At 49.6% G+C, this 19,638-nt stretch overlaps 3 protein-coding genes across 6 annotated transcripts; 1 reads left to right on the top strand and 2 right to left on the bottom strand.

Annotated features, from left to right (window-relative positions):
- Positions 1 to 600: 600 nt before the first annotated feature.
- Positions 601 to 7,029, bottom strand: EIF3I (eukaryotic translation initiation factor 3 subunit I). The gene is made up of 11 exons (XM_072979825.2): positions 6,821 to 7,029; positions 5,506 to 5,598; positions 5,080 to 5,167; positions 4,337 to 4,402; positions 3,480 to 3,629; positions 3,246 to 3,373; positions 2,669 to 2,779; positions 2,061 to 2,150; positions 1,293 to 1,366; positions 1,015 to 1,107; positions 601 to 922 (listed from the first exon to the last, which is right to left on the bottom strand). Exons 1-11 carry the CDS (start codon positions 6,821 to 6,823, stop codon positions 841 to 843), a joined length of 978 nt encoding a protein of 325 aa, XP_072835926.2. The 5' UTR covers positions 6,824 to 7,029; the 3' UTR covers positions 601 to 840.
- Positions 7,030 to 7,078: 49 nt separating this feature from the next.
- Positions 7,079 to 10,308, top strand: TMEM234 (transmembrane protein 234). 4 transcript variants are annotated; one of them, XM_078379852.1, is made up of 5 exons: positions 7,079 to 7,247; positions 8,077 to 8,272; positions 8,406 to 8,472; positions 9,134 to 9,226; positions 9,428 to 10,308. In XM_078379852.1, the coding sequence occupies exons 1-5, from the start codon at positions 7,222 to 7,224 to the stop codon at positions 9,502 to 9,504; spliced, it is 459 nt and encodes a 152-aa protein (XP_078235978.1). In that variant the 5' UTR covers positions 7,079 to 7,221; the 3' UTR covers positions 9,505 to 10,308. The 4 variants fall into 4 exon arrangements, with proteins under 4 accessions (XP_078235978.1, XP_020656275.3, XP_078235976.1 ...); XM_020800616.3 differs by having other exon boundaries at positions 7,093 to 7,247; positions 8,121 to 8,272; XM_078379850.1 differs by having other exon boundaries at positions 7,093 to 7,373; positions 8,121 to 8,272.
- A 586-nt stretch (positions 10,309 to 10,894) lies between these two features.
- Positions 10,895 to 19,586, bottom strand: DCDC2B (doublecortin domain containing 2B). The gene is made up of 11 exons (XM_020800613.3): positions 18,970 to 19,586; positions 17,538 to 17,595; positions 16,619 to 16,695; positions 15,965 to 16,096; positions 15,680 to 15,826; positions 15,300 to 15,339; positions 14,121 to 14,189; positions 13,326 to 13,509; positions 12,268 to 12,371; positions 11,909 to 11,971; positions 10,895 to 11,157 (listed from the first exon to the last, which is right to left on the bottom strand). Exons 1-11 carry the CDS (start codon positions 19,245 to 19,247, stop codon positions 10,996 to 10,998), a joined length of 1,314 nt encoding a protein of 437 aa, XP_020656272.3. The 5' UTR covers positions 19,248 to 19,586; the 3' UTR covers positions 10,895 to 10,995.
- Between the last annotated feature and the right edge of the window lie 52 nt (positions 19,587 to 19,638).

The raw sequence follows: 19,638 nt of genomic DNA, 5'->3' as shown, positions 1-19,638 counted from the left end.
CCCAGCCTGTGTTGCATTTTGTGTGTGTGTGTGCGCGTTTGTACGCGCAAGAGAATTTTGTACAGGATTAGACTCGAAGTCTGAACCCAACTAGTAATCCCAGAGTAGACCCATTGAATTTTAATAGGCTTGACACGCTGATTTACCAAGTCAGCAACTGAGCCCACTGGTTTACTGCATCCGGGATATCTAACCTGATTTAGACCACTGCTTCTAAACCAGTGGTCCCCAACCTTTTTAACAGCGTGGACCGGTTGGGGAAGCAGGGCAACCCCCCCCCCCCCCATGCTCACGCAGATTCAGGTGTAGAGAAATTTTCTGCAGGCTGCCAAATCTAGGGTGTTCTGCACGCTTTACCATACGCTTTGCTTCTGAGTTTCTGCCCCTCTCGGGAGAGCTGTTTAGTCCTGTCACATGACAGTTTAAATTTAGGTGATAATTACCTTGCGCTGTAGCAAATAAATAAAAACCCTGCATTAAGGCAGCCTGAATTCTGCAGCTGAATGTAGGAACAGCACATGTTAAAGAAATCACCATAAAAAGACTTAATTCTACTGGTTGGAGAGGAAGGGACCTAACAAAATTCACACACTCTTCTACTGTGGTTGGAAACATGAGTTTATTACTTCCTTCTATGTTATTTCTATAAATACACCAAACCAGGCAGGAAGTCACTGTTCCTGAGAGCGGAGAAAAAGGACACCCCAAAGCCACCCTGGAATAAAGCAACAGCTACCCTCTGCTTCGCTTTGTCTCTCCATTATGCCTCAGCTCAGGAACAACCACAACTTCAGGCACTGCTGAAACTGTCGAGATCGAAAGGACGCAGGAAGGCCTCATTCACACTTCAAACTCGAACTCAAAGTACTGGGGGTCGAAATAATGGATACGGACGTAGCCGTCCTCACCGCCGCTGCTGTAACTGAAAACGACAGAACAAAAGCCGAATCGTCAGGGGTTCCAGGTTCTCAACCGCCCGCCCGGAAAACCAAGACGAACAACTGGCGTCCTCACCTCTTTCCATCGGGGTGGAAAGCGACGCTGTTAATGGGACCGAAGTGGCCCTTGACTCTCCCAAATTCTTCCTCGACGGCCAGGTGGAAGAACCTAAAGCGTGTCACAAGGAGAGGCAAGATGAACCCCAAAGAGACCAACAGAGAACAGACAAAACAGAAACGTCTCTTCACTGCCACCGCTCAAGGCACTGGACGCCAGAGCCGGATCTCTTGCGAAACGAACAGAGCGTCGCCGTCACCGCTTTACAGAAGCGGCACACGAGCAGATCCACTCACCTGGCTTCAAACTTGCCGATCCTGGTGGAGGTTGTTGTCACATCCATGGCTTCTTGTCCGCCTCCCAACACCACCTGAGGAAATGGAAAAAGGGGCATACCTCGATCTTGTTCCTTAGGCACGAGGTGACCGCTCAGGGGAACTCAATGCAGCCTCTGAACGCCCAAGATTGGACCGTTGTACACTCATAGTCTTGAGGCCCACTCCACTCTTCCCGCCCCAGCAACACGACAAGGCGGGGGGGGGGGACAATTTCATTAAACCAGGGGTGACGAGGCAGCTGATTACAACAGCCCTGGCTCCTTCGAAGGGGGCCACAGTCTGGAAACAATTCTTCACACACCACCTCGGCAGGTTCTTTATGTGACTTATACAGTCCTGATCCGGCCTGTATTTCTTTCATGTTGTGTTTATGGCTGTGGCAGGGGAAAACCCAGCGCCAAGAATGGCTGCTCTAGAGAGCCACCGTTTGCCTCTCTCTACTCTTATCAACTGTGACCTATCTAGGTGTCCCCAAACAGTTTGGTAAAGATCCCCCCCATCACTCCTCCAGTCCGCAGCCTTGCTCCTTAGTTTCCCTCTCCATTTCCACAACCCGCCAGAGCTAAGGAGAGCAGGCAACGCACAAGAGGCAGTCAGTGTTCAGAAGATGTCAGAGATGGAGCACCAGAGGAATTTATTCCTTCAACCTCGGGGAGGCTCAAGCTACTGAGGAGGGCCTGCCCCAGGGAGAATAAAAGGGTGACCCCCTCTTGCCCGCCAACCTACGTGCTCAAAGATCGGGGAGAGAGCGGCCGAGTTTACTGGCCGTTCCGTCCGGAAGGTCTTCAGGTGATCAAGGTTCGTGGAGTCGAACAGCTGCAAGGGGAGAAACGGGAGTTTTAGCACAAGCGGCCGGCAGAGACCTTGAGCTTCAGTCCACCGTGCGTAAGGCCAGAACAGATCGGCCACCATCCTGGTTCCTGGAAGGTCTCCTGAAGGTTCACTTGGTGACCGAGAAACCCAGGGCTCTTACGCCATCTACATGCATCCCGCCTCTTCCCCCGACCCCCTCAGCTCCTCAGTCCAACAGCCAGGATTCCCAGCTTGTTCTATAGCTCACAAGGGGCCAGACAAAGCACAAGAAATGCTCATGACAGACCCGAGGCATTCTTCCCATTCACTTTCCCCTGTCGGCTGAACCATGACCTAGAGAGAGGGGAAGCCTTCGGTAGAGCTGGCCTCGTAGGCCTCCGTGGCTTCTCTGCCCTACAAAGGGTCTCTCTACGCAGCCTCTAGACAAGGAGAATCTTTCTCAAATGCCAACCGTATCGCTGGTTCTCGAGAGAAAAACAAGGACCGGAGACTCATCCTTCCATCAAGCATCCCAGACGCACCTTGGCAGTGTTGTCCTTGGAGGCCGTGATGAACATGGTCATGTCTCGTGACGTCTGGATGTCGTTGATCTGTTTGGTGTGTTCTTTCATGTTCACGAGCACCTCCCCGGACTAGGAGAAAAGGGAAAAAGAAGTGCAATGAAGCAAAGCCTATCCCTTCTCCATTTCCAAGCATAATGTTGCTAAGAGGAACAGAGCCCATTTTCAGCATTTCTTTACATTATTTCAGTCTGCCTTACGTCATCCTTGTTCAGAGGAGCAGAGGGTGGCACAGTTTGAAGGCGCACAAGATGGACGTCTTGCCAAAACTCAGCAGGTTTGGAGCTGACCAGAGACTAGAAAGGGGAACTCCCTTGGGATTACACACTGACCCTGGGATTGTGGGATTGACCTTTCTGCCTGAGTTGGCATTTCTTACGATAAACTAGGTGGTAACTGCAAAGCCTGCGAGGCACAGAGAAGCGGGTAAAAATACTGCAGGAAGGAACAGTGATCCGGCCAGGTGGTCCCTTTGGTTTCGCTCGCCTCTGGTGGTGCTAAAAAAAAAACAAACACAACCATTCCAACCCACACTAACCTTGGCACTGAACTGGTTCAGTTCCCCGTTCTCATGCCCAGCAATAATGAACTCTCCAAGCGGACCCCAAACGGCACTGGTGATTTTGGATTCGCTGCACGGGATTTTCATGTAGGGCTCATTGTCTTCTGCGGGTGGACCAAGAGAGACAAAAGGAGATGAAGCCATGCTAAGGCTCTGAAAACAGGAACTGCTCCCCCTCCCCTGCCTGGCTCCTCTGGCCAGAGGCCTTACCGATCTGGCTGGAGTCGCGGAGGTCAAAGAAGCTGACGAAACACTGGTAGCCCATCTGCTTGTCCGTCGAAAACATGATGATGTTTCCCCCGAAGTCGAAGCCGCAGGTTCGCACGGCTGAGTTGGTCTTGAGCAGCGCGAGCTGCTTCCCTAGACGTGGAGCATAAAATCAGGAGGTAGGCCTGGATGACACAGCTGCCTGATCTCCGCGCGCAGCACTCTTGGCCTGTGGATCCTAGCCCTGTCTCTCTGGCTAGCTGCCAGAGGCAGGGAAAGAGGAAGAGAAAGGAGGAGGCTCTCCAGCCTTACTATCTGGTCGATTCCCAAGTAAATCTGTTTTCTACGCTCAAGTTCCTCCCCACCCCCAACAGAAAAACATCTACTAGACCTATCTGATCAGTGCTGAACATCAGGAGAGTCTGAAAATAAACATTTGTGTACACCTGTGTGCCAGCCAGATTCCACTTTTTTCCCCAATATGGCTTAAGATGGTGGCTACACCATAAAGGACCACAATGGAGCCTGATGAAATTACTTGGGAATCGCACACGCTAGTGCTACTGTTGATGCGATACAAATACGACTCCATTTTTGAGGAAGCAAGTGCTGTGTCATTCTTTTTAAAGCACTACTCTAAGATCTCAAAGTTCAGGATGGGCTACCTGCAATATTCTGTTCAACCTTTCTCACAGAACCACGTGGATCATCGCTTGTTCATCCACACAAGCACCAAATGGGGGATCTCGTGGTGCTCGTTTCTGTGTTCCCCCAGCTCCCATCTTCCATCCTGCCTCACTGCTCACTGGGTTTCCCTCCCTCTGTTCTGCCTGTCCAAAGACCCTCTTTCTGTACCTTACCTGTTTCGCAGTCCCAGAGCCGACAGCTGTTATCCGCAGAGCCTGTTAACACATGCCTGGTGTCCCCTGAAGAAGCAGTTAGGGAATCCAAATGTAAAATACATGAAATGTCTCAAAGCAGAAAACGAAGATGGGGTTACTATGAGAACAAACGCTCAGACAGGGTGTCTTGTTTCCTGGTCACATGACCTTCCAGCCTTTGAGGATGTGAGACAAGACTTAATATACGAATGTGAGCTACACTGGCTGGGAGCAAGCTTTAGTTATGTATTTATCTCCTACCTTTCTATCAAAAATAGCACTCAAGGCAGCTGACAACTTCATAGAAGAATGATAACAAAACCACATTTAATGATAAAACCCTCCAACTAACTGCATCACTAAAATCAAGTAAACAATCCACATTCTAGAAGCATTTAGGGATTCCATGGCGTTACACTCCTTCCTATCATCTGCTTATTAATTCTACATCTTTGCCACCCATTACTGTGGCCACCTCACGCACGGGATGAAAACCTATTAAAGGCCGGCACGGGTCTCCTGGTTGCTACAGACAGTTAATCTACCAGTATCCGTAAGAAGAATAAACTAGTCTTAAGTAACAAACACAATGAAGTGTCACTCGGGCCAAAATAATCCCTTCCGGTGTCCGAGTTACTTAACATAAAAAGTTAAGAACACTTGGGAGTCTATTCTGGAGAAGCTGTGATCTGATAAAGCTGCCTTCTGAAACCAAAAGATACAGTCTGCATCCACACACCAGACAGCGCCAGTATGACCATTGTATGTGCCAAGTCTTTCGCCGTTCACAGAGTACCAAACATTAACAATCTGGTGAAGAGAAAAGAAGTCAGTATGTCAAGCATTATTACGCACACATCCAGAATAGGAGAAGAAGGCCATAAACCACCCAAAGATCAGCTGGAATGTCAAAGATGAACCATTTTCTCTCCAAACCCTGTGGAAACAGACATTTACAAAGACACAGCCTCTGTGCCACTGTTGTCTGGACCCCGTAACGACCGTGATAGATTTCAACAGGATACTGAAATATGCAGGTTTCTGGCCAGGAAGAGCTTCTGATGGTCATCATCCAGTATCCTGAATTCAGTCCTACATTCACAGATGGGATTGTATAGGAAAGGCTAACCTTTCCGAGGAAAACATACCGGGTCTTTGGCTACTGTGAACAAGAGGTCTCCTTCTCTGTTATACTTGATCTGAGTAATCGACCTCTCGTGGCCTTGCAACAGGATAGGCTTCTGTGGAGGGGAATAAAGAAAACAGTTTAGGAGAATATTTGCTTCTTAGATGCTAATCTAAACAATAAGGTTGCAGAGGTTGAATGCCGCTGTTCAAACACCATGGGAGAAATATTTTTGGGATTCTACTCCAGAGTAAGTGAAACTGTATAAGCTGTGGCAGAAGCCACTGGGTGGCCCATAACAATGACTATGGATTATACTTTGATGTGTGCAGCGTACAGAAATAAGGGTTGTGAGAGACTGTGGGGGAGGGGCAAGGGGAGTCTAATTAGGGCTCAGGAGCAGCTGTTGCAGGCCATGAAGTTGCCTCCACCTTATGGCGACCCTCTGACCGAGCCGTCACCCAAATCTCCCTTGCTCCCCCCCCCGAGAGTCTCATCTTCCAGCACTATCGCTTGTTTCCTTTTCCACACTGTCCCATCCCATCTAGTCACCTTTGACTTAGGGCAGGGTTCTCAAACACGCAGCCTGAGGGCCATTTGCGCCCCCCCCCCAGATGATAGTTTGTGGCCCTCGCCTTGCCTGCCCCCCCCCAAAGCGCCCACACATCCTCTACTGTCAAGAGTAAAAAAAAAAGCCTTGCCTCGCTCGCCGGCTCTCTCCCAAGGCAGCACCTCTTACACCCTGGTCCATCCAGAACTGCAGCCTGCCAGCCACCCTCCCTGTCTGTCGGCTAAGGAAACTCCTGGGCGGCTTCCTTGGGCTCTTGCTCCGCTTGGCGGAAAATCTGATGCGGCCCAGCCTCACCCAGACTCTGCCTCTAGCGGCCCCCAGGTAAATTGAGTTTAAAACCCCTGACTTAGGGTGACCCTAGGAACGAGTCATCCCCAAAATGCTCTTGGGTAAACGCAGGCACATGGATGGCCTTCTCCAGAGTTGCTCCCGAGTTTCCCTAAGCGGCCTCAGGTTCAAATCCCCACCTTCCCCCCTGAAAAACTCCCTGCGGAGATCGAGTGGGGGAAAATCGAAGATCCGGCTCCTGCGGGCCTTTATAAAGGGGGGGGGGAGGGGGAGCCTTTTCTCAGCCCGGAAACGCTTCGCCGGCTCAGGGCTCCCTACGGGGCGAGGGCGCCTGACGCGCGCAAGAGAAGCACACGTGTCTGGGCGTGCACACGTGCGCCGGGCGGGAGAGCCCCCACCCCCCCACCGCCGCTCCATCCACGTCGAGGGGGACCCTCTCGGGAAAGACGAGCGGGAGGCCCCGAAAGAGGAGACTCACCATGGCTGCTGGAGGCCGGGAGGAGAACGAGGAGGAGGAGGAACACCACCAAGGGGATCCACTTCCGCCAGGAGACCGGAAGGGGAGGGGCGGAGGCGCCGGGCCAAAGGGCGAGGGGGTGGCGCCTAGGGAGGCGCCTTCCGGATTCCGTGCGACGCGCTCCGCCCCTTCCTGGCCCTCCTCTTTGTCGATGGAGCCCCTCGTTTTGGGCCCCTCACGGCCTAGAAGAGCCGCTTCGTTCCACGTCCTGTGTTTGTGAGAGAGAGAGAGAGAGAGAGAGAGAGAAAGACAGCGCCCCGCCCCGCCCCGCTCCCCACCGGATACGCCCAAGGGGGAACCGGAAGTTGGAGGGGCGCGTCACAGACGGCCCTCTCTTTGCCACCGCCCTCCCGCTACTCTCTATGGTCGGTCGCCATGGCGTCGCTGGGTGAGGGAGCGGCTTCCGGTGCGGCAGGAAGACGGGGGGGGGGTTCCTCTCTTAGGGCTGGAGCGCTTACTCGGGAGGAGGGCCTCTGGCCTCCCCCTCCAGAATGGGTCTCCTCTCTGCGTCAAGGTGCCTGCGATGATCAAGTGACTCCCGGTTCCTTCGGGACCTGGCCGTTTTGGACTACAAGGCCCAGCATCCGTGGAGAGGGGAGGGGGTTCTGGGCTTTGTAGTCCAAGCAAGTAACTTTTCCAAGGCCTGGGTTTGCAGGGAGGCGTTCCAGGAGCCCCCAAAGGCTGCACGAAGCCCAGATATCGTCTCCAACGGTCACCCCGCGGGGTAGGGGAAGAGTTCCTCCTCCAGCTCCTCTTTATTCTTAATGTCATCATCATCATTTGGTCTGATGATGATGAGGATAGCCCATGTCTTGTGCTGCCCCTGCACCAGGGGAGAGGCCACTGTCTGGATGTTCACAGGTGGTTGAACTCCAGATCCCATCAGCTGGGGATTATGGGCATTGCAGTTCAGCAGCATCTGGGAGGCTACCAGAAGTGCAGAGAGATACCAAAGGATACAGGAATCAGGGCCATTGGCAGTTTTGAGGCAGGCTGTGTTTATATATAAGATTAGACACGTTAAGCATAAGTGGGCTTTTTAAAAACACGCTTAAGCATCATGTGTGTGTGTGTTTTTAAGCTTCAAGCGTAAGTAAAGCCCACTGGGATGTGTAGGGTTAAGTGTTCCTAAACAGCACATTCTAAGCATGTTTAAAAGATATGGGGAGCAATAGCTCTGTAAGGGTTATTTATTCATTCCCCATTATTCGGAACAGTTCCTGGACTGTGGGTGATCTGAGGGTGTTTGTTGTTCCCGCAGGTGAGCTTGCCGCTTTGGTGTTGGTGGCCGTGCTTTGGGGAGGAACCAACCCGTTTTTGAAACAGGGGACGGAGGGTCTGGAGAAGGTGAAGAGAGGAACCCACAGCCTGCAGTTGCTGGCAGAGATTAAATTTCTTTGCCTCAACTACAAGGTATTTGATCCTGTCCCCAAATCCCCCTGGTTGGCTTCCATCATGTGCCGATGGAAATGAAAAAAGTTGTGATCGCCTCCTTAGGTGAAACCTAGAGACTCTTATCAATGGTGCCTTCTTTTTTTCCTTGCAGTACGTGGTGCCTTTTGTCCTCAACCAGTGTGGTTCCTTGGTCTACTATCTTACTTTAGCATCCACAGGTTGGGCCCGAATTACTTCTTCTGGAGGGTATGCATGGGATTTAAGGGGGGGGGTACCGAAAGTATGGTATATCTTTTGTTCAGATCTCATTGGTACCCTAAACCTGCTAGCTAGCACTAGACAAACTAAGTTCCCTTCTCCTCAGGACATGACAGGTTCTGATCAACCTTAGACGGTTGTGGTAAGAACTGCAAGACAGTAGCCATAGGCAGAGGGCTTCTAACACTTCTAAGTCTGGTCTTTATATGTGCTAACTGTGCTGGACGTATGGAGATTATCTGAATGCAGTGAATACTCCCTGCAAGGGGAAAGGTAGTTCAGCAAGAACCAAGCATGGTAAGAATGCCCTTAATAAGTTTTTTACTCACTGGCAGATTGTTGGTTTGTTTGGGTTTCCTTCAAAACATAGAGGAGCATCCAGAAGCCAGCCCCCATCTGCAAAATAGTCCACTCTGCACAAGTTGAGTGTGCGTCACATGTCATTCTGGAAGTATTTCTACCTTAGGGACTCTTCTGCTTGGGGCAGATTTTCCCCTGAGACTCTAACGAACTCATAAATTCAGTCGTTGCCACCTCTGAGGCTGAAGCGCAGAGTCCCGAGTCATTTCTGTTAGATTGGCTCGGGTGATCCCTGATGACCTTTTCCCTCTTCCATTTCAGACTTGACTTTGGCTGTCCCTCTTTGCAACTCTTTGGCTCTGATCTTCACATTAGCAACAGGGAAGCTCCTAGGGGAGAACATCGGGGGTGCAAGTAAGTCTCTGGTTTGCTGATTGTATCACAAACTCGGTCACCCGCAGCGGTGTCTCTTGTTGCATTAGAAATCTTCGGACAGTGAGCATTCCTTTGAGCAATGTGTGTTCCTTTCTTCCACACACACCCCAGCCCTGTGGAAGCAAATGGCCCCAACCGCACTGTCCAGGCTTACTTCCTGTGTGTGTTCTTTTTCTCCAGGGGCTGCTGTGGGAATGCTGCTCACCACCTTGGGAGTTGGCCTCTGCATAGCTGGATCTGGAGGTGAGGAACCATGAGAAGCCTCTTTGGAGAGAAAGGAAGAGTTTGGTGGCACAGCAACCCATACTACAGTGGGCTCCAGTCTCAAGAGCCACAGGACGCTGCAAAGAGGCCCCCTGGACACTAATTCAGCTTAGAGCCCTTAGGGACTGTTCAGAAAAACTGCATTGGGTCAGCTCCTCGCACATCTTTCAGCCTTCACCTGCAAAGAGCCGCCCTGGGCCACCTGAGCGTGTCCTGGAGTAGCCACAGAACGCATGGGCTTTGTACAATTTAAAATAAGGGGCTGCCAGAATAGTCCAGCACTCTCCAGGGAATAACGTTGTGCAAAAAGGCATTCCAGCCGGCCTGGATGAGGCCCAGGAATCATTGCACACCTGCATCGCCTTCAGCAGAGAGGAGAAGAGCCTGTGAAGGGGCAGCAGCGGAGACTGGAGGCGGTGGAAGAGCATTCGCTTCCATTGAAAAGATTCCGCCTATACAGGCCTAGAAAGCCTACGACAGGGTGGAACTGGCACTTTTAAAGTGCCCCCCCCCCCGGGGGCCCATGATGAACTAGTTGGCTTCACAGACCCTGTTCTCTGGCTGGGCAGCAGTTCAGAGCAGATGATGACTCAGTCCCAGCAAAGAGGTATTTCAGCATCCCCTCTGTGTCACACAGCTGCAGCTCATCTTTCTTCCCATCTTGATATCCAGCACATAATTTAAAAAAAAACACGGGAAGCATTAGGCATCTGTATGCAAATCCATTTGTGGACTTTTGCAAGAGAACAGTTTAGCCTGTTTTTGTAGGGAATAAATATCCCCTCTGTCTCTCTGGAGTTTCTGAAATTCAGTTGTGTGCAAATGAGTTAGAGCCGCAGACATTGTTGCCATGTGAAGCGTTTCCCTTGAGAATAATATTGTTTGGGTTTTCTGAGGCTGTTGTTACTCCCAGAGGCGTTGTTACTTCCCAGTTGGAAGTCATGCTGACTCCTTTGTATCACATAAGACCACAGATGCATCTAAAAGTAACATTTTAAAACTAATGTTTCTAATACTTCGGCTTCACTTTCAAAACCTCATTTTCTTAACACTAGATGCATTGTTCTTTTTCAATGCAAAGTGATGGTTTGAACCTTAAGTGGCTAAATCTGGTGCCTTATTTCCACATTGTTCCCTGTTCGCCCAACCTTCTGTCTTGAACGCTTCTGTTTCGATTACAGAAGAACTGGTACTCACAGGGCTGAGGATCACCACCTGCGATAGGTGTGGTATTTACCTGTTGCCATATTTATGTTTTTTCTTTCTTAAACTTGTAAGGAGCACTAGTCACTCTCCAGTTAGCTTAAGAAATTTCCCCTGCTCTACTGTGTCCCCTGATCAGAACCCACCTCTGTGACTATCAAGTGAACGCCGAACAGTTGATACTGGGTGGATCTGCAAATTTATTTTAAGAACATCCATAAGAGAACTGTAGAGAAAGGAGGGGGGAGGGCAAACACGCAGTCATTTTAGGATCTCCTTTCTCAGCCGGACAACGTTCGCTGGGGCCTCCGTTTCAGCCTGGTTATTTCTCTTCTCTGGTGGTCGGCCTCCAAGCCGGATGGAACTGGGGCTTTGGAGCTGCTTCCTTCACCAGCGGACATCCAGATGGCATGCGCTCTCTGTAGCTTGTCATCGTTCTCAACCTTTTTGTTGAACAAAGAATTGTTTGAAAAAGAAAGAGGATTTACATTGGGGCAAAAGCACTGGACTAAGCATTGAGTAAGCTTTATGGCTGCAGTCAAACTGTCCAGGGTGGTGGTATGGATAGAATGGGGGACTAGGATTCTGGAGAACAGGGTTCAGATTCCCGCTTAGCCATGGGAACTATCTGGGAGAATGGAACTGGTAAAGCCACTCCTGAGATGTCTCACCAACCTTGAAAGCCCTATTGGGGTTGCTATAAGTTGGTTCTGACTTGATGGCACAGAACATACACGGAGTCCGGGCTCTGCTCACAACCTGAGTTTGATCCTGATAGCCTCAGGTAGCCGGCTTAAAGCTGACTCAGCTTTCTGTCCTTCCAAGGTTGGTGAACTGAGTACCCAGCTTGGTGGGGTAGGGGTGGGGGGCAATGTGTGGCCTGCATAATTAAATTGTAAAGCGGCCAGCTAATGCTTTGAACACTATGAGGAAGTATATAAGCAGCACGCCTTGTGTTGCTTTGGAAGCAGGGCTGAACTGAGACGGAAGTGCTAAAGCAAAGGAGCGGAAGGTGGTCTTGCCTTAAAAGAAAACACCCAAACTGCTACAATAAACACTGCTTTCTGCCAAAATGGAGGAGGGAAACCCACCTTATTTAAGATCATTTGGTCTCAAAATGGCATAAGTTTTTTTTTTTGGAATGGTCATTGGTGCTACCTGCAATACACCAGTTTTTCTGCAAAAGAGGATTACCTTCCTGCGTGGCTTTACTTCCATTTTGGGCTTAACTTCCTCTTCCACAGTCTCGGCAGCAGTCTGGAGAAAAGGTGGACATTATGAGAAGAAGACTGGGAGCGTCTTCCGACCACTGGCCTGCTGCTGTCGGGACTCCAACCCAGAGCAAAAGTCCATGAAATGCTATTAGGTGCCTGCTGTTCGTTAGGGATCCCAGCCAAGGATGAAACAAGACCTTCTAACAGCCACCGTTTGGGGCTTTTAAGAGCCCCAAAAGGGCCTCCCGCTGGCGTTCCATCGGCTCGTTTTGTGTGGCGAGAGTGCCTACAGGCAACAGGCCAGGCAGAAAGCTCTCAGGTGGATGGAAGCCTTCCTACCTGGTCTACAGGCAATTCCACCTGCGTGTCTTCATCCTCCCCTATTTCTTGAGCTCCTGCCGTCTCTTTCCTTGGACCTTTCATCTGATATATGCTGTCTTCATCTAGAGGAAAACGAAACACCCGAGTGAATGCGTACGTGCGTTCTAGGGCCCCGTGGCTGGAGAGAATGGGATCTCCCAAGTCGGACTAGTTGCCGCTAGGCCTGAATCCCTCCTGGGATGAGCAACCCTCTGCCTGGGATGTCCTGCACCTTGGGAAGCAGAAAGACGGCAGAAAACACCCAGTCTCTGTCCTTGAAGGGAGGAGCGTCGTTCTGATTCTACAAAACAGACGCTGCTCGAGACCAAGTCACCTTTCAGGAAGCTCCTTAAATAATGAGCACACCTCCCGTTCCCCTAACCAGTGTCCCATAAACACAAAAAAAGGTGGCAGCCTCCCGCCTCCTATTATTGCAGGGGCAGATGGGGATGATGGAAGCTGCAATCCCAAACGCCTCTGGAGTGTGCTGCAATTCACAAACATTTTCTTTTTGAAAGTCTGAATGGAAGATTCTCACCTGAAGAGGATACCTGCTCCTCCTGGAGTGGTGGGAGTTAGACCAGTCTCCCTGGGTCCCTCCTCATAAAACACTGGATTGCAACTTCCATCATCCTCAGCTAGCACAATGCCTAGGGATGATGGGAGCTGGAGTCCAAAACACCTAGCAGTTGCCAATTGGATTGGTCGGGTAGATCGCGCTCGTTCTCCATAAGACCTCTTAGGACCTACACAGCCCACCCTCCCGGTATGACATCTATGGGTGCAGCTGTGCTTTACAGAATGTCTATACACACACACACACACACACACACACACACACACACACACACACACACACACACACACACACACACACACACACACACACACACACACACACACACACACACATATATATATATATATATATATATATATATATATATATATATATATATATATATATATATATATATATATATATATATATATATATATATATATATATATATATATATATATATATACACCTCTACCTCTCTCTTGGTATGATCCGTGATGTGGGTTTTGCTTGATGAGGACCGGCTTGGCATGAAAGACGGAAGGTTCCTTCTCTTTCAGTGGGTGTTTCCTGGCTAGTCTGGGTGCCATCGCCAAGGAATGTGGGCTCCTGTTTTCTGCTGGCACAACTCCTGTGGACTGCACCTGTCGAAGATTCAGCTGGAAGCCCCATGGAGGGAGGGGAAAAGAAATTAAGGGCCGATCCTGATGTACGAGTGGGCCCATGTCCTCCCTCTGATGGGCAAGGGGGCCTTTGCTTTCCCATGGATATGTGGGGACGACCTCCCATGAGCCAGTAGCCAGGGATAATAGTATTTGTAGTTCATCAAACACCTGGGGGACCTATTCATTTTCTCCAGCGCAGAGTCTGTTTGCAAGAGCAATGCATGACTTGAGCCAGGAGCTCATGCTACCTCTACAACCATCAGCACTGAACAGAAGTGAAATCAGTAGCTGCCAGTAGATCCCAATGATCTATAACAGATCCCCAGCGGTAGTTGAATTCAAACCTTGTCCACCTCCCCTTCCAGTTGTAGCCCCCCCATAGCAACAAAAAAAACCTGCTGCAGGACCTCTGCCCTCCCCCACTTGCACAGTATTTGAGGATGAATGGGGGAATCCGAGCAGAAACAGTAGGGTCTAGGGCAACTATTGCTGCCGGACTGTGCTCCTACAGTGGAAGGATGTTTCAGGACATAAAACACAATTTTAAATCAACGTTGAAACACAATTCAAGACCGGACAGAAAGAGGTTCATGTAGTCTCTTTACCTGTGGAGGGAGTTCAAGGAGTGCTGAATCGCTGGAGCCATCCTGGGAAGTCAGATAGAGTTTGCCAAACTGCGAGCAAAAAGATAACAGACTGAACAACCCAGCCAACGATAAGCTCCTTGCCACCAGAGAAGAAAGATTTTTAGGAATTTGCTATAAGGGCAGGCGACTAGAATCCCACGGAATTCAGGCCGACCTAAATCTCACTGAACTGAAAAGAAAGGTCCAGCATTAGGAGCCCCTAAACTTTCTTTGCACACCCAGCCCCACCTTATCCTGCATTTCAGGACATAAATATCTGTTCCGGGATTAAACCATCCATGGCAGTTTATAGCATTTAACGACACGCCAACAACATAATGTAATGCTTCTATAGCATCCATTAAAAACTTTAAAGGATCATTTATCCTATTGCGATAAACCACGGTCGAAAGAATAAGAATTCATCCAGAGAGGTAGCCAGTTCCTCCTCGGTAGCTGGTGCAGTTCTCATTCTTGGACAATTGTTCAATATCCTTAACAATTCAAGGAAAACGGGACTTCAGCTTTTTGGTCTATACAAACTCCTGTTTTAGCAGAGCAGTGTTGTCCCATCTACCTCTGAGTGTGTTGGAAAACTGCAGACAAACACGTGTTGAAAGGGGAAACTTTGGGAGTAGTGAGAGGCGAAGGGGCGCACTGTGCACCCCGAGAGGCTTTGCACCATTAAGAGATTACTGGATTGAGCCCACAGTCTATGGTAAATAACATAACATATTGTATTTCTCTCAGGAGAACACAAAATCAACCAAAAAAAATTATTACCATTCCCTGGAATAATAACCCAGGATAACAGAGATCTTTCTGGGGGACCTCAGAAAAGGATTTTTTCCCTTATCAAAAGATAGGCCTGCACAATGCATGGCTTCCGTGAGCCAAGAGAGGCTTCATATTTGCCAAGTCTAATGAGAAACCGATTGGTCCATGACAGAAGGTCAGATCACACCTTAAGAAGGCAAACAGTATTTCCTGCTCAGAGACTGTTATGCCTCCAGGCACTCAAACCTTTCAGAGCCACATGCCAGAGAAATCGGACAAGGAAACAAAGCCACGCTTCTCTCCCAGAGATGCATTAGAAGCCGAAAGCCAAGACCCCTGGTCAGCGGTGCTATGAAAGTGTGCGCGGCGGGTCTCACTTGCCTCTTCGTCTCGGTTCCTCCTCCTGACGTTGGGAAGGTTCCTGAAAGCACAGAAGCAGGACATTCGCAGGAGCCCCAAAAACAGAGAGACAAGAACGAAGCAAAGAAAGGGTCGACTTTACCAGTTTTCCTGGCCAGGCCTGGAGATCCAGATGGCCACCCACCTAAATACCAGCCTGGTTGACGCCAGCTTATAGCTCCCCAAAATCAGATGGGATCCAGCGTATTCAGGATGAAACAGGGGAGGAGTAATATAGGCAGTCTTAAGGGACACGAAACACACACACACACCACTTCCAGGGAAAGACTGGTGCATAGCGTTTGGCCCCCATCCCAGCAGTCTGGCCCCCAAGCCAAGATCCCGTGACCTCGGCTACTTACCGGAAAGGCTGGTGCACAGTCTTCGGAGGCACCAAGAGTTCCACGTAGGGTAGATTCTTGTACTTTTCCAGTCCTGCGGCTACGTAGTAGCCCCCACTCACCAGATCCTCGCCTCTGGAGACCACCTCCCCATTCAGCCTGCAGAGCCTGGCAAAGAGAACGACTAAAACTGAACCATTTTTGGGGGGAAGTTGATGTTCGGGTTAAGAAAAACAGCATCCGGAAGCCTCTTTCCCCGAGATGCTCTTTCACCCATTTGTTTTTAACAAGGAAGGTGGGACTCACTTTCTAACCGATCCAGTGCGCAGCGGTGTCTTCTCAGACAAGAGTCTCAGGACAGCGTTCCAATCCTGCAGGGTGCTGTTGCTGAGTATCACACGGAAGGGAGGGTTTAGCAAATCCCCATTGCGGAAAACGCTGGATGAGAGAAGCAAAGGAGATTCGTAGGGACAAGTTCTGCGGGCAAATTTTTGCTCACCGTCCCTGAAGGTTTGCAGCAAGCGAACGTGGGTACATCAGGAGAGCCACGAACCAGCTTCACCAACAGCAAGTGAAATGGGCCTTCCTTGCAGGGTTCTTGAGAGGATTATCAAGAAGTCAGCACTTTCAGCATATTGGAAAAGAGCTACAGAAATAATGTTTTAATGAAGCTCACACAATTACAGGACGGTGTGTGTGGCTTTTACCCAATGAGCCCTTGGTAGCCTTTTTCCTATACACCAAAATATTTTTTTTTAAAAAAAAGCTCTTATGAATTACAGGTAAGACTCCATCTGTCATCACTGCTTAAACCAGGTCTGGCACAAGGGGTGAGTAAATATACAAGTTCTGCTGTCACCTTTCCCAAATATTCTCACTATCTCCCCCCCCCCAAAGGATGCCCAGGGGTGACCCTACTGTTCAAACGGGAACCCGTCAAATTAAAAAACAAACACTCACTATATAATGCAGGGTAAGTTCACCTGCCTCTTCCACGATGTGGAAACCGGGGTCCTCTGGGAGAGACCAGTGTAGTTCTGAAGAGCAATCAATCAATCAATCAATAATCAATCAATAATCAATCAATCAATCAATCAATCAATCAACCAACCAATCAATCAACCAATCAACCAATGAATCAATCAATCATGATTTCTGTTAATTACATATCCCTTGTGTGTGGTTTTGCTGCTCTAAACCATGACAAAAAGGCAGGATTCTGCCCAAAGGAGCTTACACCCCAAACTGACAGTGAGAAGAACACATAGGAGGAAGCGGAAAGGCTGAGCCAAGCGCTAGGAAGAATGAATGCCGGGAATGAAAGAGATGGGAAGAGGGGCGTGCGCTCCCATCCGTTAACCCACTTTCTTCTCAACAGAGGGAATTCCCCAACTACTCCGAGGTGCAAATTCAGCCTGTGTTTACTTCCCCGGGACTTATCACAAAACAAAGCATGAAACAACAACAAAATAAAAGAAGTGAAATGATCATTACTTAAGCAGCAAACCAGTATCTTCAAGATACCTTCCTTCAGTCCCAGAATGGATGCCCCAGCTGGCAAAAATGGCTAGTTACGTACAGCTCTGCCTCTTTGGGGGTGGTTTGCTGTGGCCCTCAGCGGGGTGTGTAAAGGATGCTGTTGTTGCTGGGGAGCTATACAACCCTATAAACACGACACCCCAGCAGATGTTGTTATTGAATCCAGACTTTAGACCAGCCTCTTCACTACGGAAAAAAAAATCGGACTTTCTCCTCCTGGAGTGCGCTCTCCCCCTCTAGGACTGGTTTCCCCACCTGCCATTTTTTCAACGTGCAGCAAGTCCCTCAGACTTAAGCCCTGAGACTTGACCAACTCAAAAAGCAGCGCTTGGGGACTCACCCGAACATCATCTTTCTTCCACTTCCTCTTCATTTGCTGCATTTCAGGGTGGAGGTAACTGCCAAAGTAAAGAAAGGAAGAAAATAATGAAAGGTGAACCAATGGGAGCACGGAGTTTGGCTCAGACACAAGCCTTGACGGCGTCGTGCTTTATAGAACGACAGCCCTGTGAGGGAGTAGAACGGTTCCACGTCCCAGATGGGGAACTGAAGCCGCACCACCTGCTGAAGAAGCGCATGCACTCCAACGGAGGCGAACACAGGTCTTCACGATCCAGCTCTCTCTCCACACAGACATTGCTCAACACCATTGATCTGGCTGTGTATAAAGAATTTAAATTTTACATCTGGGTGAGCTCAATCTTAAATCCCAGCCTTCATTTGGGTGCAGCCACAGCCGAGAAAGTCGTTTCAAACGGTGATAGCTATGGTTCGAGGACCACAGGCCAATCTTTCTTGCGAAAGATCAGAGATTTGTTGTGCTTCCTGTAGAAATTGTTACCTACCAAGGAATCTGAAGTGTTTTTAGTGCACTGTCGGATAAGAGACAATTAACCGACGGCCTAATGCTTCACATCTGCTTTAAAGACCGGGTGCTGACAGACTCACTTATACCCAGCAAAGGGAAATGACTCGCTGTAAATAATGGCCGTGATGCGATTGAGCGTTGACATCAGCGGTCTGCCTGCTGTCACAATCCAAGCAGCAGCTGAGCACCTGGGCCTGATGTGGCCCTCCAGGTGTGTTAGAATACAATTCCCAGCGTTCTTCATCCACTGATTGTGCCAGCTGGGGCGGATGGGAGTTGCAATCCCACAGCTCATGTGGAAGACCACACTTTGCCCACCCAGGAGGGAAATGAATCAAAGGTTGCCCATGGTTTTGAGCAGAGGTTGGAAACCAATGGTTGGGGGATTCTGGGATTTGTAATCCAAAAAGGGCCACATTCCCCAACTTTGGTTTAGAGAAAGCTAATAAAGATTTGAGAACCGTTCAGGATATTGTCTTTGTAAGAGTGAGAGCGCTCTTCCGTTACCATAGTTCCATGACTCTTTCTCAGTTAAGAGAAAGAAGAAAACATTTACAGAACTGATGCCAGCTATGGCTATTTAGCTCATAACATCCAGGAAACTGGAATACTTCAATCACATAATGAGAAATGAGAAGCACAGCTTATTCCACCTGATCATTCAAGGTAAAATAGACAAGGAAAGCAGAGGAAGAAGAAGCATGCAGTGGCCGAAGAGCCGTGGGAAATCTTAGATTTTCCCACTTGGGCTCAACATCTCATCCTTGCGATGAGAAGGCTGAAGTCTTGGCTGGGGTTCCTGGATCTCTAGATCTGGTTAAAGCGTCCCCTTTTCTCTCTCTTTCCAACCACCCCCCTCTCTACTCACCCCCGGGAGGTGGATGACTCTCAAGAGTCTACTCACTTGAGCCTCTTGAATCGCTCAAAGCCCGCAGCGACATACTGTTGGCCATTCTGGAGCTCACCCAGGTCCGCGACCCGGTGCCCGTATCGGGGAGTGTAGATGTTCCTGACAGCCACGGGGGCCTGGATCATGCCAGTCACCTCGTTGAGAAAGGCTTCGAAGGTCAGGAAGCGGCGCTGGCTCACCACAAACTTCCTGCCATGGAAGAAGGGGTCTCCGTTCCGATACACCACCACGTTCTTGGCAGGAGGTGCCACGGCTACAGCCCCCGAGCTCATCGTTTCTCTCTCTGGGGTCGCAAGGGCTCGGCTCCTCTTCTCCGGAAGCCACTTGGCTCAGGTTGAAAGTTGGGTTTGTGTGTCTGTGTGTGGTGGGGAGAGTCGTGGAGTTTCAACAAGGAAACCACAAAAAAACCTTTTTGTCAGAGTGTGCCAACCTGCATTCCAAGAGCGACGCTTGCCGTTTCCATAGCTGCCAAGCACAGGGCGGGTCCTTCGCTCGGCCAACACTTGAGAGCCAAGCCTTCGACATGCAGTCGTTTTTCAGAGCAGTCACCCTTCCCAACCACCAGGCTGCTGCTGCTTTAACAACTCTGGCAATGGACATGATGTCAGACTAAAAAGGGGATAGGTGTTGATCATAAAAACACTCAAAATGCCCAGATCCAGA

Source organism: Pogona vitticeps, chromosome 9 (genome assembly GCF_051106095.1).
Source record: "Pogona vitticeps strain Pit_001003342236 chromosome 9, PviZW2.1, whole genome shotgun sequence".
Lineage (NCBI taxonomy): Eukaryota > Metazoa > Chordata > Lepidosauria > Squamata > Agamidae > Pogona > Pogona vitticeps.
This window is presented reverse-complemented; position numbering and strand designations above follow the sequence as displayed.

Coding starts and splice junctions, on each gene's coding strand:
- DCDC2B (XM_020800613.3), bottom strand. CDS start 19,247: ATGAGCTCGGGGGCTGTAGCCGTGGCACCTCCTGCCAAGAACGTGGTG. Junction 15,340..15,679: donor ACTGTGCACCAGCCTTTCCG/GTAAGTAGCCGA, acceptor CTGTGCTTTCAG/GAACCTTCCCAACGTCAGGA. Junction 12,372..13,325: donor CGGATCATACCAAGAGAGAG/GTAGAGGTGTAT, acceptor GTTTTCCTCTAG/ATGAAGACAGCATATATCAG.
- TMEM234 (XM_078379850.1), top strand. CDS start 7,235: ATGGCGTCGCTGGGTGAGGGAGCGGCTTCCGGTGCGGCAGGAAGACGG. Junction 7,374..8,120: donor GGTCTCCTCTCTGCGTCAAG/GTGCCTGCGATG, acceptor TTGTTCCCGCAG/GTGAGCTTGCCGCTTTGGTG. Junction 8,473..9,133: donor TCTTACTTTAGCATCCACAG/GTTGGGCCCGAA, acceptor CTTCCATTTCAG/ACTTGACTTTGGCTGTCCCT.
- EIF3I (XM_072979825.2), bottom strand. Junction 3,630..4,336: donor GCTCTGGGACTGCGAAACAG/GTAAGGTACAGA, acceptor CTCCACGTCTAG/GGAAGCAGCTCGCGCTGCTC. Junction 923..1,014: donor TTCCACCCCGATGGAAAGAG/GTGAGGACGCCA, acceptor TGTCGTTTTCAG/TTACAGCAGCGGCGGTGAGG.